The following is a 16,797-nucleotide window of genomic DNA, read 5'->3' as shown; positions in this document are numbered from 1 at the left end:
AATAATAATATAACAATGCATCTCGCGATGGCCCTCGGTTGAGCGTGAGTGATCATTAGAATGCGCTGCACGGCTTAGGCGAATGTTGGTGCACGCCGCGCGACCTTCTCTCTCTCTCTCTCTCCATCGAGCGTTGCGGATTCACATTCAACACCGCGTGGTGCCATTGCGTTGTGATTACTATTGTCTGTGTGCGTGTCTGTGTGCGTGTCTGTGTGTGTGTCTGTGTGTCTGTCTGTCTGTGTGTGTGTGTGTGTCTGTGTGCGTGTCTGTGTGTGTGTCTGTGTGTGCGTGTCTGTGTGCGTGTCTGTGTGTGTGTCTGTGTGTATCTGTGTGTGTGTGTCAGTGTGTCTGTGTCTGTGTGCGTGTCTGTGTGTGCGTGTCTGTGTGCGTGTCTGTGTGGGTGTCTGTGTGTGTGTCTGTGTGGGTGTCTGTGTGGGTGTCTGTGTGTGTGTCTGTGTGGGTGTGTCTGTGTGCGTGTCTGTGTGGGTGTCTGTGTGTGTGTCTGTGTGGGTGTCTGTGTGGGTGTCTGTGTGTGTGTCTGTGTGGGTGTCTGTGTGCGTGTCTGTGTGTGCGTGTCTGTGTGCGTGTCTGTGTGCGTGTCTGTGTGTCTGTGTGTGTCTGTGTGTCTGTATGTGTCAGTGTGTGTGTGTGTCTGTGTGCGTGTCTGTGTTTGGGGAGCGGTAGTGTAGCGGTTAGCGCGCTGCGCTATGAACCCGGCGACCCAAGTTCAATTCCTGCTCACGGCCAACACCAGTGACGATCATCTGAACCGGTCCCGGGCCTGCCCTAGGTTGACTTAGCCTAAAATGAGTACCTGGTGCGGTGTGTAAACATCGCCACTGGGGAGACAAAGGCGGTCGGGTGCGGTCTTGGCCACCCACCCCCTCGTGTACCGTTCCGGCCTTCATAGGTGCTCGCTAACAGCACTTGCTCCTACAGTCTGTTCAGGCAATATGGGGGATCTTTATCTTTGTGTCGGTGTGTGTGTGTCGAGGGAGCGGTGGTGTAGCGGTTAGCGCGCTGCGCTTACGAGGCCAGCCACACGGGTTCGATTCCCGCTCACGGCCAACCAAATCCAGTGGCGATTATCTGAACCGGTCCCGGACCTCCCCTAGGTCGACTCGGCCTCAAATGGGTTACCTGGTTCCGTGTGTAAACATCGCCACTAGGGAGGCAAAGGCGGTCAGGCGTGATGCTGGCCACCCAACCCCCTCGTGTGCCGTGTCCACCTTCATAGGTGCTACTCGCTAGCAGCACTTGCCCCAACAGTCTGTCAAGGGTACACGGGGGATCTTCGTCTTGTTTTTCTTGTTGTTGACGTGTGGATACTTGCGCGTCGTTTCCCGTCGTTTGTCTCGTGTAGGAACGCTGCAATTGGCGCAGCGGTTTAGCGCGTTGCGAATTGCGATCCGAAGTTCGCCGGATCGATTCCAGCTCGCCGCGCCGGCAGCTGAAACAATGGGGCAGGTTAAGTCACGTAGGTAAAAAAATAAAACAAGAAAAATCACGACGTTTCGGCCACAACACAAGCGGCCTTCATCAGGTGAAGGGACCAGGCTGTCTCGAAGACTGCGCTGGAGCGAAACACAGCCAAGCTCAGACTACGACCTTTAAGTCTGAGCTTGGCTACGACCTTTAAGTCTGAGCTTGGCTACGACCTTTAAGTCTGAGCTTGGCTGTGTTTCACTCCAGCGCAGTCTTCGAGACAGCCTGGTCCCTTCACCTGATGAAGGCCGCTTGTGTTGTGGCCGAAACGTCGTGATTTTTGTCGTTTTATTTTTTTACCTATGTGACTTTACCGAATAGAACCAAAGAGTATGGATCCTTGCAGTCACGAAAGCTTCAAATCTAGAATGGGGCAGGTTCCTTAAATCACGCAGCGCCCCCACAAGCCCCACCCGAGCGGTATAGATGATGGCACATGTTGAACTTCTTTCTCACCGTACCTAGGCAACTGTGCAAATCGGAGGTGGGGGTTGGGGGGTGGGGAAGGACTACAAACGAAACGCAAAGGGCAGTTCGAGAGAAATGAGCCTTCAATCGAGATTTAAAATAGTCCATGGGCAGGTAGTGTTTGGCTGTGGAATAAATTGTGGGTATGCATGTACGTTAAACTTCTCCAGTACCGTACGTAGCCAACCGTGCTCATCGGAGGTGCGGGTTACTTTCGCCTCTGTCGAGACGTCTGGACCGGCGTGGAACGCGAAGTGCCAAACATTCCTTGTCCGAGGGGAGGCAGTCTGAAGCTCCCCTTCCAGGGCCAGTGGAGGTCATCCCGCCAGCAGTGACCTGAGCAGTTGCAGGGCCGCGCCTTTACCTTTCACCGACCGCCTTATCATTCACATTCGTCTGCTCCAAACTCAACGTTGGCGTGACGCTTGGCGGAATCTTCGCGATTCACGGTCGCAATTCGTTTCAGTCATTCAATTGCCATCGTCTCGACAGAGAGCGGTGAGTGCAGCGGCCCCCGGTGGCTGGAAGGGTCGCGTGAATCCATCACACACAACATCTACGAAACCGGTAGGCGGGAGCCGGGGTGGGGTGGGGGGGGTAATTGCGCTCAAAGTCAAATAGGGTCGAAGCGTATGGACCATTAATACCGCGCGCGGGGATCGTTAACATTAACCGAGGCTACTTATAGCAGCAGACGCGTGGCACGAGGGTCATCACAGTGGTTTTTTTTAATATCCAAACAGTGGGGAGAAGGAATGAGAACCATCGTTTGATTTTTTTTTCTCTCCGGAGATTGGGGGGGGTGGGACGGGATGAGATGGGAGGGTGGCGGGGTCGGGCGAGGTAGGGGAGCGGGCTTTGTGGTTAGTGGCGGCTGGGCTGGGTAGGAGGAGTGTGGAGCAGTAGGGGTGGGTGGGTGATGGAAAAGGGGGATGTGCGAGCGCGGCGGTGTGGAGGATGTGGACGGTCGGGAGGATAAAACGACGAGCACGGGACATCCAAACGATCATTCTTCTACGACTATAAACATGACGAGGCAGCGGCCGTATCCGATTAAAAACGAGCACACGGACTAAACACGGACGCGCACACACCACGACCTCCAACACTGCGGACGGCTCCACCAATACAATTCTGCAACATTTCAAGGTTCCTTGCATTTTGCTTGTGTTGTTGTTGTTGTTGTTTTCTTTCATTCTCTCTCCACCGAAACAAAAGCTGCTGCTGTATGCATGCACGATGAACTCCCTTCGCACCGTACGTCGCCAGCCGTAATAATCGGAGGTGCTGATGCGATATAACGGCCCATTGGACGTGAATGCATTTCCCCGTGTCTACAGTCGCGTGCGCTTCTGACCGCCTTCACCGATTATTTAAAATGGGAATCATGTCAATTTGTTTCGCGATTTTTTTGTTTAACGAGTAATCTTTACATCGATGCAACATTTCACGCGAGCGCACGCGATTGTGGTCTCCCAAGGAAGCCGCTTTCCATGGTTTGACATCGCCTGCGGGCGTCATTTGGCAACTGGTAAGTAACCTCGACCGGGTCTCCTCTAACTTGACTCAGCTTTAAGAATCATAGTTGTTGGTGAGCTGCGTCATTATCAATCGCGGTGCTATGCCGGCCGATACAATCCTATCGTGCCGTGCCAGACGTTTAATGAGTGCTTGCTAACAGCACTCGTGCCCAGAGGGAGCTGCACGGATTGATTTGTCGGGGACGAGATCCTCCGTCCGTCTTTCGTGTGTAATATTATTTTTGTTCTGTACACATGCACACGAATTTTACCGTTTCTCGCCGCATCTCAAACGCGGGGGGGGGGGGGGGGTGTTTGTGTGCAGACAAATCCGATGAGAATATAAACAATTTAACCCGAATCGTCCAAAGTGAGCCACACAAACATTTCTAGATAAAGTGCACGTTGCACGTTCCCCCAAAAAAATAAAATTGGCTGGGTCGTGGCATTGCAAGCGAGCCCGACGCTCACTGCAGCAGCAGCAGCAGCAGCTCATGAATCCGTAATGTCCCCCCGGAGGGAAACAGCTGTGACGGTCGCGTGCCGGATTGTCCATCGGATGGGCAACAGTCGCACGCAGCGCGGGTATCACGCGCGCCTGTGCACGCGCGCCCGTGCACGCGCGCCCGTGCACGCGCACGCGAGCGCGCCGCCGCCGCCTCGCGTGCGCCCGCACTGCGGAGCAGAGGTGCTCAAAGTAATGCAGAGCGAGGAGGAGGAGGGGAGGGGAGGAGAGGCTCGGAGTTGCCAGCCACGGAACGACGTCTGCCCTTTGCCCGTTCTGCTAATTGCGTTCCGGTTATGTGCCATGGGCACATTTGGTATTGGCGACACGCTCGTAGCGCACGGTTATCGCGAAGTCGCTCCCTTTCACAGGCGGGTATAGTATGCCAGAAGGGGGCGGCGTTGATTTGTAGGTTTTTTTTTCCTTACGATGATCAAATTTGGTATTTTATGGCTAATCTGTCAAATGTGGACCATGACACCACCAGCAGACACGGCCTACCAGTTTGTTTTTTTGCTTACACTGTCACGGATTTTTTTTGTAACGTCCGCTGTAACGCAGATGGCGCGTCATGTTTTTTTTTTACATATTTAAAATTCGCACAGTATTAACCAGGGCAGCCGCCGGGCACCAAGCGCTAACTTCTGCACGTCGCCGCGCTCGCCATCGCGACGTCAAGAGCGAAAACACTTGACTTTTATATTCTTGATTCTTTCTACGTGGTGGTGGTGGTGGTGGTGACTTTTTCCGAAAGAACCAAGAATATGAACCCCTGACGGTCACGAAAAGCTTTAAATCAAAACTTTACTTTCGGAAACGATCTCAGACAGCAGCGAAACATCACCACGACCACCACGACCACCACGACCCGTGTGAGATAAGAGCCCGGGGAAGATGTCAACGCAGAACTACTTCTGAGGCCCCTTACACTCGATTGCCTCTCATCCACCACTCAGGTGGAGCTCGCAACTTACCGCGTGACCTGCAGTTGAGGCCTTCGTCACGAGGCAAACCGAAACACGTTTGTCTTATGTTAGGGGCCGTCCATAAATGACGTCACGCGATTTTGGACGATTTATTACCAACCCCCCCCAGCCCCTCGTCGTCACAAAAAGTCAGACCCCTCCCCCATCAAATATGACGTCACAAAGCTCTGCTCCCCCCGCCCCAAAAAATATAAACCATGCTTCAAATCTCTTTAAACTATTGTGTCATTGTAGTGCGTATTTAATGTGGCGCTGCACTCTGATGTTGTAGGGAAAAAAAACATTTATCAAAAAGTCTATTTAATCAAGTAGAACGTGTTGCCTATATTTATTTAAAGTTTCGCATTTTGATGTGACGTCACATTTCTCAACCCCCCCCCCACCTCGTCACACATCGTCACAAATGTCTGACCCCCCCCCCCCCAAAGGTGCGTGACGTCATTTATGGACGGCCCCTTATGACGAACAATGAAATAAGCCAATCTAAGTAATCGGTGATCGAGCCCAGAATATTGACTCTCTCACCACCACTGAGACCCACCAACCCCACCCTACCCCACCGTCCGATGTGCTTCCGTTGTGTTCGGCTGCACACAGGACACGTTGACAGCAGCAGCAGAAGCAGCAGCAGCGGTCACCCAAACCCCACCCCCTCCCGGGTTTGATCCCGGTCGCTGGCCAGATTCGAACCGAGCGTCTCGGGGCGTCACCATCGCGAATTTGCCGAAGCAGCCACCTTGACACTTCCACTCCCCGAATGCTCTTGACGGCCCACCGGGGCCTCGTGAGTTATTTTCAGAGAAGTAAGTTGCTTTGGTGTCTGCGCTGACCAAGTTGGAAACAAAAATGTACCCAACTTGTGTGCTTGTCACCCGAAACATTTTGATCGCCCCTTCGTGTGTGCGCGTGTGTGTATGTACGTCTGTGTGTATGTGTGTGTATGTACGTCTGTGTGTATGTGTGTGTATGTACGTCTGTGTGTATGTGTGTGTATGTACGTCTGTGTGTATGTGTGTGTATGTACGTCTGTGTGTATGTGTGTGTATGTACGTCTGTGTATATGTGTGTGTATGTACGTCTGTGTGTATGTGTGTGTATGTACGTCTGTGTGTATGTGTGTGTATGTACGTCTGTGTGTATGTGTGTGTATGTACGTCTGTGTGTGTATGTACGTCTGTGTGTATGTCTGTGTATGTACGTCTGTGTGTGTGTATGTACGTCTGTGTGTATGTGTGTGTATGTACGTCTGTGTGTGTATGTGTGTGTATGTACGTCTGTGTGTATGTGTGTATGTACGTCTGTGTGTGTATGTACGTCTGTGTGCGTGTGTGTGTATGTATGTCTGTGTGTATGTGTGTGTATGTACGTCTGTGTGTATGTGTGTGTATGTACGTCTGTGTGTGTATGTACGTCTGTGTGCGTGTGTATGTATGTACGTCTGTGTGTATGTGTGTGTATGTACGTCTGTGTGTATGTGTGTATGTACGTCTGTGTGTATGTGTGTGTATGTACGTCTGTGTGTATGTGTGTATATGTACGTCTGTGTGTATGTGTGTGTAGGTACGTCTGTGTGTATGTACGTCTGTGTGTATGTGTGTGTATGTACGTCTGTGTGTATGTGTGTGTATGTACGTCTGTGTGTATGTGTGTGTATGTACGTCTGTGTGTATGTACGTCTGTGTGTATGTACGTCTGTGTGTATGTGTGTGTATGTACGTCTGTGTGTATGTGTGTATGTACGTCTGTGTGTATGTGTGTGTATGTACGTCTGTGTGTATGTGTGTGTATGTACGTCTGTGTATATGTGTGTGTATGTACGTCTGTGTGTATGTGTGTGTATGTACGTCTGTGTGTATGTGTGTGTATGTACGTCTGTGTGTATGTGTGTGTATGTACGTCTGTATGTATATGTGTGTATGTACGTCTGTGTGTATGTGTGTGTATGTACGTCTGTGTGTATATGTGTGTATGTACGTCTGTGTGCGTTTGTGGAGCGGTGGCGTAGTGGTTAGCGCGCTGCGCTATGAACCCGGCGACCCGAGATCGATTCCCGTTCATCACAAACACCGGTGACGATTATCTGAACCGGTCATGGGCCTCCCCTGGTCGACTCAGCCTCAAATGAGTCGCTGGTGCGGTGTGTAGTAAACATCGCCACTGGGGAGACAAAGGCGGCCGGGCGTGGTGCTGGCCACCCATCCCCTCGTGTGCCGTGCCGGGGTTCATAGGCGCTAGCTAACAGCACTTACCCCAACAGTCTATTAAGGCTACACGGGGAATATTTGTCTCTGTGTACGTGTGTGTATATACGTGAGTGTGTGTGTGTATGTACGTGCACACACACACACACACGCAAGAGGCGCGATGACATTGTTGCCGTGTTTAAGCAGTAAGGAACTTACTACCAGCCTCACCAAGGGACGGAGAGCTTCCTAATGCAGATCGGTATTGAGATCCAGGTATAAAGCAATGGTTAGCAACCCTCTCCCGCTGCGGTGCAGTGGGAATTCTGAATGGGTGCGGAGGGGGAAAGTCAGCGTCTACAATGCGGCAACGCACGACGCCTTAATAACAAACGACTTACGAGCAAACGACGTACTAGCAAATGCCTTGCTAACACAGTGTTGGCTATAGGCGTGGGCACGGGATCGTTGTGCATTAGTGTACTGGAGGTGGTAGGGGCGGGGGAGGTGATCCGGGCGTCATCCCAGCAAGGTTGGGCACGACTGAGTTGGTGCTTTCACCTCTTCTCGTGGAGAACTCTTCTCGGACCGAAACCGCTTCCTGTTTCGCCAGCCTCAATTTATACACGGTCCTGGCCAATCAGGACCTTCTCCGAGCCCCTTCACCCAGGAAAGGCTGACTCAACAGCAAATGACGCCGTCACAGGGTCGAAGCGCTGATCACCCCACGCATTTAGAATCTGAATGTTGTCAGCACTGAACCTCTGCTTTGTGATAATAATAATGCCCATGTGTATGTTGAACTTGTTTCGCACCTTACGTAGCCAACCGTGCTAATCAGAGATGCGAAAATAATGTGGGATGCGGCCGCTTTAATTACGTGACAGTTAAATCAACTATTATTATTGTACCTACTGAGCGATGTAGCTCTTTTTCAGAAGTGACCTGGCCACAAATGATAGCTCACGGAAGCGGCTCGTCATCGTGTGGGCATTTATAGCAGCCAAATTATCTAAACGCGCGATGTTGATCCTTAATGTGGAGGGGAAAAACCGGAGGACCCCGGAGAAAATCCACGCCACCACGGGGAGACACTGCAAACTCCAAATATGCAGGCGTTTGGGTCGGGATCGTACCCACGACCTCCTGCATACCAGGCGATGGAGTTAACATCTCGCCACCGTGGCACCAACTCAGAGGTTGCCTCTTTGAAGGTGCAAAGTTCTCCTTCCATTGACGCTGGCGAGAGCCGTATCGATTGTACAGATATACAGTGAGGGAAAAAAACGTATTTGATCCCCTGCTGATTTTGTACGTTTGCCCACTGACAAAGAAATTATCAGTCTATAATTTTAATGGTAGGTTTATTTGAACAGTGAGAGACAGAATAACAACAAAGAAATCCAGAAAAACGCATGTCAAAAATGTTATAAATTGATTTGCATTTTAATGAGGGAAATAAGTATTTTACTCCCTCTCAATCAGAAAGATTTCTGGCTCCCATGTGTCTTTCATACAGGTAACGAGCTGAGATTAGGAGCACACTCTTAAAGGGAGTGCTCCTAATCTCAGCTTGTTACCTGTATAAAAGACACCTGTCCATTCAATCAATCAGATTCCAAACTATCCACCATGGCCAAGACCAAAGAGCTCTCCAAGGATGTCAGGGACAAGATTGTAGACCTACACAAGGCTGGAATGGGCTACAAGACCATTGCCAAGCAGCTTGGTGAGAAGGTGACAAGAGTTGGTGCGATTATTCGCAAATGGAAGAAACACAAAAGAACTGTCAATCTCCCTCGGCCTGGGACACCATGCAAGATCTCACCTCGTGGATTTGCAATGATCATGAGAACGGTGAGGAATCATCCCAGAACTACACGGGATGATCTTGTCAATGATCTCAAGGCAGCTGGGACCATAGTCACCAAGAAAACAATTGGTAACACACTATGCCGTGAAGGACTGAAATCCTGCAGCGCCCGCAAGGTTCTCCTGCTCAAGAAAGCACATATACATGCCCGTCTGAAGTTTGCCAATGCACATCTGAATGATTCAGAGGACAACTGGGTGACAGTGTTGTGGTCAGATGAGACCAAAATTGAGCTCTTTGGCATCAACTCAATTTGCCGTATTTGGAGGAGGAGGAATGCTGCCTATGACCCCAAGAACACCATCCCCACCGTCAAACATGGACGTGGAAACATTATGCTTTGGGGGTGTTTTTCTGCTAAGGGGACAGGACAACTTCACCGCATAAAAGGGACGATGGACGGGGCCATGTACCGTCAAATCTTGGATGAGAACCTCCTTCCCTCAGCCAGGGCATTGAAAATGGGTCGTGGATGGGTATTCCAGCATGACAATGACCCAAAACACACGGCCAAGGCAACAGAGGAGTGGCTCAAGAAGAAGCACATTAAGGTCCTGGAGTGGCCTAGCCAGTCTCCAGACCTTAATCCCATAGAAAATCTGTGAAGGGAGCTGAAGGTTCGAGTTGCCAAACGTCAGCCTCGAAACCTTAATTACTTGGAGAAGATCTGCAAAGAGGAGTGGGACAAAATCCCTCCTGAGATGTGTGCAAACCTGGTGGCCAACTACAAGAAACGTCTGACCTCTGTGATTGCCAACAAGAGTATTGCCACCAAGTACTAAGTCATGTTTTGCAGAGGGGTCAAATACTTATTTCCCTCATTAAAATGCAAATCAATTTATAACATTTTGACATGCGTTTTTCTGGATTTTATGTTGTTATTCTGACTATCACTGTTCAAATAAACCTACCATTAAAATTATAGACTGATCATTTCTTTGTCAGTGGGCAAACGTACACAATCAGCAGGGGATCAAATACTTTTTTCCCTCACTGTATATGCACGTAAACATTACCTGTATAACTTTACACACACACACACGTGGAATTTTAAATGTTAAATAAGTGTTGCCAGAAAAAAGGGGAAAAACCCTATTATTACATTTTGGTACTGGCAAAGGAGGTCTAATGATGTAGATGCTCACCCCGAGCCCTCATTACTTTAATAGTGGCATTGTCTTTGAGCTGTGTGACGCCTTTTGGCGTCATCTGGTCGAGCACCAATTGGGTCGAGGCTCAAAAGAAAGCCGTCCCTTGGTGTGGACCAATCAGTTTCAAGGACAATGCATCATATATTATCATAGTATGTTTTTTTTTGTTTGCATTTTGACTGCAGGTATTGTGGTTAATGCAGACATGAATCCTCGTTAAAAAAAAGGTTTCGGTGTTGTTGCCAGAAAAAAAGGGGAAAACCCCTATTATTATGGGATAGGATTGATTTATTTCACGAGGTTCCACACACATCCCCCGTGCCACGAGAACAAACGGCGCCGTCTCGCCAAGCCACGTGCGATGCCCTCGCTCTCGTCACATCACGGGAGGCTCAGCAGGCGTTGGTCCTGGCTCACGTTCGCTTGGGCGCCTGCCGTGCATAACAGGTGCCATAGGCTGCTGTGGGGCTGCAGAAGGCCGTGCGGCAAAGTCCAGAATCGTTGGATTTTGCTCCCCGCCTTCACTAATCCCTGTCGACCACCGTGGCGAAGTATGAGTAAATATATCGTCTACTTTACCCTTCGGCTGTCCATGGCGAACGCGGACAGCAGCTAAGCAACTTTCCCACCTGATGACGGACGCTTGTGTTGTTGCGCCCGAAACGGACGTGATTGATTTTATTCCATACCCACGTGACTTTACCGAAAGAACCAAAGAGTATGGATTCCTGCAGTCACGAAAGCTTCAAATCAAGATAGCAGCAACAGCAGCAACAGCAGCGTTGTTTCCCTGCGCGTCGGTGGGATGAGATGCCCGGCCCTTGAGTGGAAAGCATCGGCCAGAGGGGCACTCTGGGCAAGAGTCGCTGCTCGTCCGCTTGATGGGATTCGTTTCGCTGCTGCTACCGATATTGTTTTTTGTTAATCCCATTTTTTTTCTCTTCAACTCTCTTGGGCCGAGGCGGCTGCTACAGCCCCCGTCTCCACCGCTCACGGGTCAATGGTCAACCGAGAACCCACAAGGCGTGGGTGAGGCCCTCATGCCCAGCAGGGGATCGACAGGGGGGGGGGTGGTGACTGTGCGTGTGGTGCAACAACAACAACGACTGCTCAAAGGTTCAAGGGACGCTAGTGTCTACTTGTGAATTTGCCAAACGCCTGCTATTGCCATGCCTCTCGAAACGTTGCTCATTCGTGCATAACCCGCCGTTGCTATTCAACGTGACGCGACACAAATACGGACCTCTCCGCTATACAGTGGGGTGGGCTGGTGATAGGCTGGTCTCGACCATAGGAATGTGGAATCTCTCATTTATTTTAGCCCCGACTGGCTCATCGTCGTCGCCAAACGGACATGAGCGAGGAGATGAGATCACCGTCGTGGAGAAGTTAAAGTTCTGAATGAACTCCGCTGTACCCCAGATGTACGCACATGCACGCCGCCCTCCGTACATATAAGTTACAACAAAAATCTAAGCAAACTGGGTTTCGTTTCGCCCAGCGGTGAAGTTTCAGCCTTGCACTCGATACGCCGTTCCAGCGAAAAAACGACGACATTTTTATATTATTTAAAATCTATCTTCCGTTTGCTGAGCCAATGCACGTTTCTAAGAATCCACGGCATTGGGTTGCGCAGCGAGAAAGCTTTGCGATTCGTGTGTGCTCTCTCTCTCTCTCTGAATGTTGTTGATAGACTGATGCGGACAGGAAGCGGGTGACATGGTTGAAACCCAAGCCCCGGGGTTAATCTGCCGGCAAAGCGTTGACTTGGGTAAAGGCTGGAGGTAAAACCTGAGATAGACTCACACCTTCCGACTAAGACTCGTCCCAGAAGACCGCAGAAGACTCTAAACATCGACGGCAGCGCTTCTCTTTCGGCAAGCCTCTGATCTTTCAACACGTTCGAATTTTACTCGGGGCTTGATTTCACGAAACTATATATATATTTTTTTCAAGGTAGGACCCACTGAGCTATGTAGCTTTTTTCAGAAGCGACCATGGCCACAAATAATAGCGTATCATCTAGTGCGGAAATTTATAGCAGCCGAATACTCTAAAACGCGTGATGTTGATTCGACATGTGGAGGGAATAAACCGGAGGACTTGGAGAAAAATCCACGCGACCACGGGGAGAGAGACACCGCAAACTCCAAATATACAGCAGGCGTCAGGGTCGGGGTCGAACCCACGACCTCCTGTATACCGAGCGAGGCAGTTAACATCTCGCCACCACAGCCGGAGCTGTCCGAGGCTGAGCTCCTGAAAGCACTCTCCCGTCCCCTCCCCACCGCAACCCACCAACGTGCCCCCAGACGTCAGCCGCATAACTCGTCGCTTTTTCGCTACCAATCGTCGTATTTCAGCCGTACACGATGTGTGCGTTTGGTGGTCGCGCTACCTGTATAGCCGAAGGCTACCGCGAGACCGCTGCGTTTCACGGACGGGTTTGTGGAAAGTGGGCCTGGCTGGGAGTGGGGGTGGCTGTGAGTGACCTTGGAAAATATTCCTTGAAAAAAATTAAGCCCCGACGACGTGAGTGAGTGTAAGGGTACCAATATCGATGGCTAAAATATAACGATGACGACGATGACAAACAAGATAGAAGACACGCACGGAGTACGGCACATCGCTGAAACGCTAAACAGTTCCCGTTAACGAGCAACTGCATTGAACTGTAAATTGAAAGAAAAAAAAGCGATACGATATTGTCTCAAAAAAAAATAAACCGATAAGAATTTGCACAGTGAGCAGGATCCGTATAGCATCTCGCTTGCTCGGAAGCAAACGAAAAATGGTAATTGGTTGCTACGGGGCCGTTAAAAAAAGTTGACAGGCTTCAATTACAACTCAAAACCGCGGCGGGTGGACAAGGGGTGTCCGCGTGGACGATCCCGCACAGGGCCGTATGATGCGCGTGACACGGGCGCACGCGCACGCGCGCGCGAAAGTTTTCTCGCGACCGGACGTTCAGTGGGGCTCCTGCCCTCCGTGTGCTCTCAACGTTCTCTGCAACAACAAACAAAGCAACGGAACTCCGCAGGGTCCATTCTGCCGCGCTTGGGCAGACTCGGTTCGCGTTCATCGGCCAACAATTTATTCCTCGCCCACCTACCCCGCCAACGTAAAGCCACGAGCGACTTCAGCGAAGCTCTGACATTACCGGGGGACATTTTGCCAACGGAAATGGATTCACTGCCCAGAGCGTGTCCAGAAAATAGACAGCGGCAATGAACACGTTGGCGTTGGCTTCCCATCTTGGGTCTTGGCGTGAGCGAACGAAAATCTTCGCTAAAGCCCACAAAAGACTGGCAAAAACCGCGCCGCGATAACAATTGTTGGTTTCACACACACGCGCACGCGCGCAAAGTCACGTGTCCTGTAAGATCTCCGCCACTGGTTCGATTGAGCACATCGCAGCACGCCTTTCCACGAAGCCGTCCTGTCTCTCCGGCCTGGTCAATAAGCAGAGTGGAGCCGCGGCCTTGCGTCACCTTGAAAGTCATCGAGCGTGGAGCACGCGCATCTTCTGATCCATTGCGCGATGTTAATTGAAAACGCATTCCCGCAATAGGCGACGTCGCTACACTCAGGGCAAGCAGCTGCAGCAGCAGCAGCCGCAGTCGCAGCCGCCTGCCATTCATCGATCAATTGAGTTACAATGCAAACCGTGAGACGCTCAATTCGGCTCCACTTTGCTTCCGGGACGGAAACTCTCGACGCTGCGCGTTTCCAAGAAACGGATGAGAAGAAAGGCGTCTCTTGGGCATAGGAGGAGGCGGGGGAGGACGAGGGCACAGAGGTCGGCTCAGCTGATGACCTGCGGGATGGTCTCGTACTCGTTCTCCGTGTCCTTGAGGATGCAGAAGGTGCCCCGCGGCATGCTGGCGTAGGTCGGCGCGTCCACGTACGCGGGCGGCACCAGCTGGTCCAGCGCCAGCGAGCGGGACGGCGACGGTTCCGCGCGGCTATCGGACGTCGACTGCGCCTGTTCTTGTTGTCCAGCACCACCGCCACCACCACCACCACCGTCGTGGTCGCACAGAGTGCCGCGCTGTTGGCTCGGACTCGTGCCGGCCACCGTGGCCTCCTCGTGGCGCCGCTCCACCGACGCGAGCGACAGCGTCGCCGAGGACACCGTGGGCGACGCGGGCGGTGGCTGCAGAAGAGGAAGTTGAGCGGACGCCGCAGGGGCGGCGGCGGCGGCTGCGGCGGCGGCGGCGGCGGCGGCGACCGGAGTAGGAGCAGGAGGAGCAGGGGCAGGCGGAGGCAGCGCGGCGACGAACGAGACGCTCATGCGGACGACTCCGCGCTCGTCCACCACGCGCAGGGGCCACAGCCGCTCGCCCAAGCGCGACACGAACACGGGCAGGGCCTCGCCGCCGAAGGGGCCGGCGTCGGCGGCGAACACGCGGATCGGGAGCTGGGCCGCGGCGGCCGCGGCCGGAGCCACCGCCGCCGATTGTTCCGAGGCCGGCGGGGTCGAGGCGAGGTCGTGGCCGGAGCCGCGGGGTCCTCCCGCCGAGCCGGGGTAGAGGCCGACGTTGAGGCCGCTGTCCCAGCAGGGGTCGGTGAGCGAGTAAGGCGGCGGCGCATCGGAGGGGATGGGCAGGATGAGCGTGCTGGGTCTGATGCAGTCCTCGTACCTGCGGGGAGAAGTTGTGCGATGTGCAGGTTGGAGGCGCCTTTGGTTCGACGCGATTTGCGCCGGGACCTCGAGACCTCGAGACGCCTCGAACTTTGTTCGGGTCGCGGTGTTTCATGGTTGTTAACTTACGAAACTCGTTTTTGTTTAACCAGGTTAAAGGCCCAACGAGCCATGTCGCTCTTTTTCCAGAAGCGACCTGGGCCACAATTGACAGCAGCACAAACGGAGCGGCTTATCGCATGGGAATGTAGAGCGGTCAAATACTCCGAACGCGCGACGTTGATTCTAAATGTGGAGGGAAAAACCGAAGGACCCGGAGAGAAATCCACGCAAACCACAGGGAGAGAGAGAGAGAGACACGCAAACTCCAAATATACAGGCATCGGAGTCGGGATCGAACCCATTGTACCTCCTGCGAACCAGGTGAGGGAGTTCTATTCTCCCTCGCTTGGTGGCGGGGGTGTCACATTGCAAGTTGACGTGGGCACAGGTGTTCAATTGATTGATGGCGGGAATAATACGCAAGCGATTCATTATCGATGTTTGGGTCATATGATCATCAATTATGAATCGGATTTTTAGTCGCCGGGTGTTATTTGTTTTGATAGTAATTAGAGTCATCGGTATCAATCTTCATCATTGTAACTGCCTGTAATCATTCACCTGTTCATCACCAATGCCATCCATCGACCACCAGCACCACGACTTCGTCATCATCATTGTCATTATAAGTCAATGTCGTACTTTTTAACCATAATCATCACACATTCACACTTTCAGTGGACAATTCCTCTCTGGAAGATTGTTTTTCTCTCATGCTGATTTTTCTTACCCCCACGAAAATATTTACGCAATTTACTGCACATCATCCGATTGCACTCCAGGGACCAAACGTATCCTGGACATCTGTGCAAAAAAGAGCTTCATAGCTCATCCGATTCCTCCAGGCGAAATAAAGATTCTGATGATAAATGTTGGCTAACATTCCTCCATTTGGTTTTGGTGGGATGACAGCCGCTATTGTTGACGTTCTATAAGTTTCAATTGCCGCGTGCGGACGACTCCGGACAAAGAAATTCACCAATTCCACCAATGCCCGTTTCGGAACTAGCGGAGACGACCCAGAGTGGGTGAAGACTAAGGTGGGCTCGTGTAAAAGGTAAAGGCTCAGCCCTGCAACGGCTTTCTTACGCCACTGCCGGCGGAAGGGCCTCCGCGAGAGGGGTGGCGGGGGGGGGGTGCTATCTACTCTTCCACGCCGGCCACGTGTGTTCAAATAAGTTGGTGGATGTACCCACATATTCTTGGTTCTTTCGGTAAAGTCACCGCCACTTTTTTCAAAATTTCTTGCTGTGGTTTTCACACCTGATGATGATTGCTTGTGTTGCAGTCGAAAACGTTGTTGAGAATTGTATTGTTTTGTATTTTTATTTTTTTTATTGTTTCCCTTCGACGTGGTGGTGACTTTACCGAATGAACCAAGAATATGAGTCCCTGCAGTCACGAGAGCTTTAAATCAAGATGTACCCACACTTTACCCCTCCGTGCCTGTCCTGCCGATCGACTTGCTGCGGTGGTGCTGGGTGGAACGCCGTGGTGGTGGGGCGTGGAATTTAAGAAACCCGCAGCGTCGTTTCGACTGCCGCGCCCTTAGATCCAATCGAGCCGGCGCGACCTCTGGATCGCAGGTCCGGAAGTGGCTCTCCATGGAGGAGGGTGCTGTGTAAGCCGCATGTCAAGTTGCCGTCTGGTGCAAGGCAGCCTTGCACCAGACGGCCACAGCCACCGTTGAAGCCACAGCCATCGCATTCAACTCGTTCAGTGACATCACCTGCCTTGGTTTCATTACTAGACACCAGGGCAACCGAGGAAGAGCGGCGGTGTAGCGGTCGGCGCGTTGCGCGCCTGAACCTCGGCGACTCGAGTTTGATTACCGCCCACGGACACCAACACCGGTGACGATTATTGGAACCGGTTC

General features: G+C 51.9%; 1 protein-coding gene across 1 annotated transcript in view; it reads right to left on the bottom strand.

The window, feature by feature from the left end:
- Window positions 1-2,666: 2,666 nt before the first annotated feature.
- Window positions 2,667-16,797, bottom strand: part of LOC116952066 (uncharacterized) — an 81,205-nt gene continuing 67,074 nt past the window's right edge. The window contains exon 7 of the mRNA XM_032971093.2: window positions 2,667-14,817. Within this exon, the coding sequence (XP_032826984.2) occupies window positions 13,980-14,817 (838 nt within the window). The 3' untranslated portion in view covers window positions 2,667-13,979. The remainder of the gene's footprint in view (window positions 14,818-16,797) is intronic.

The sequence above is a fragment of the Petromyzon marinus genome, chromosome 45 (genome assembly GCF_048934315.1).
Source record: "Petromyzon marinus isolate PM22_M1 ecotype Great Lakes invasive population chromosome 45, UKy_Petmar_22M1.pri1.0, whole genome shotgun sequence".
NCBI classification, from domain to species: Eukaryota; Metazoa; Chordata; class Hyperoartia; order Petromyzontiformes; family Petromyzontidae; genus Petromyzon; species Petromyzon marinus.
Note: the sequence above shows the minus strand (reverse complement) of the source record. Positions and strands in the feature narration are given on the sequence as shown.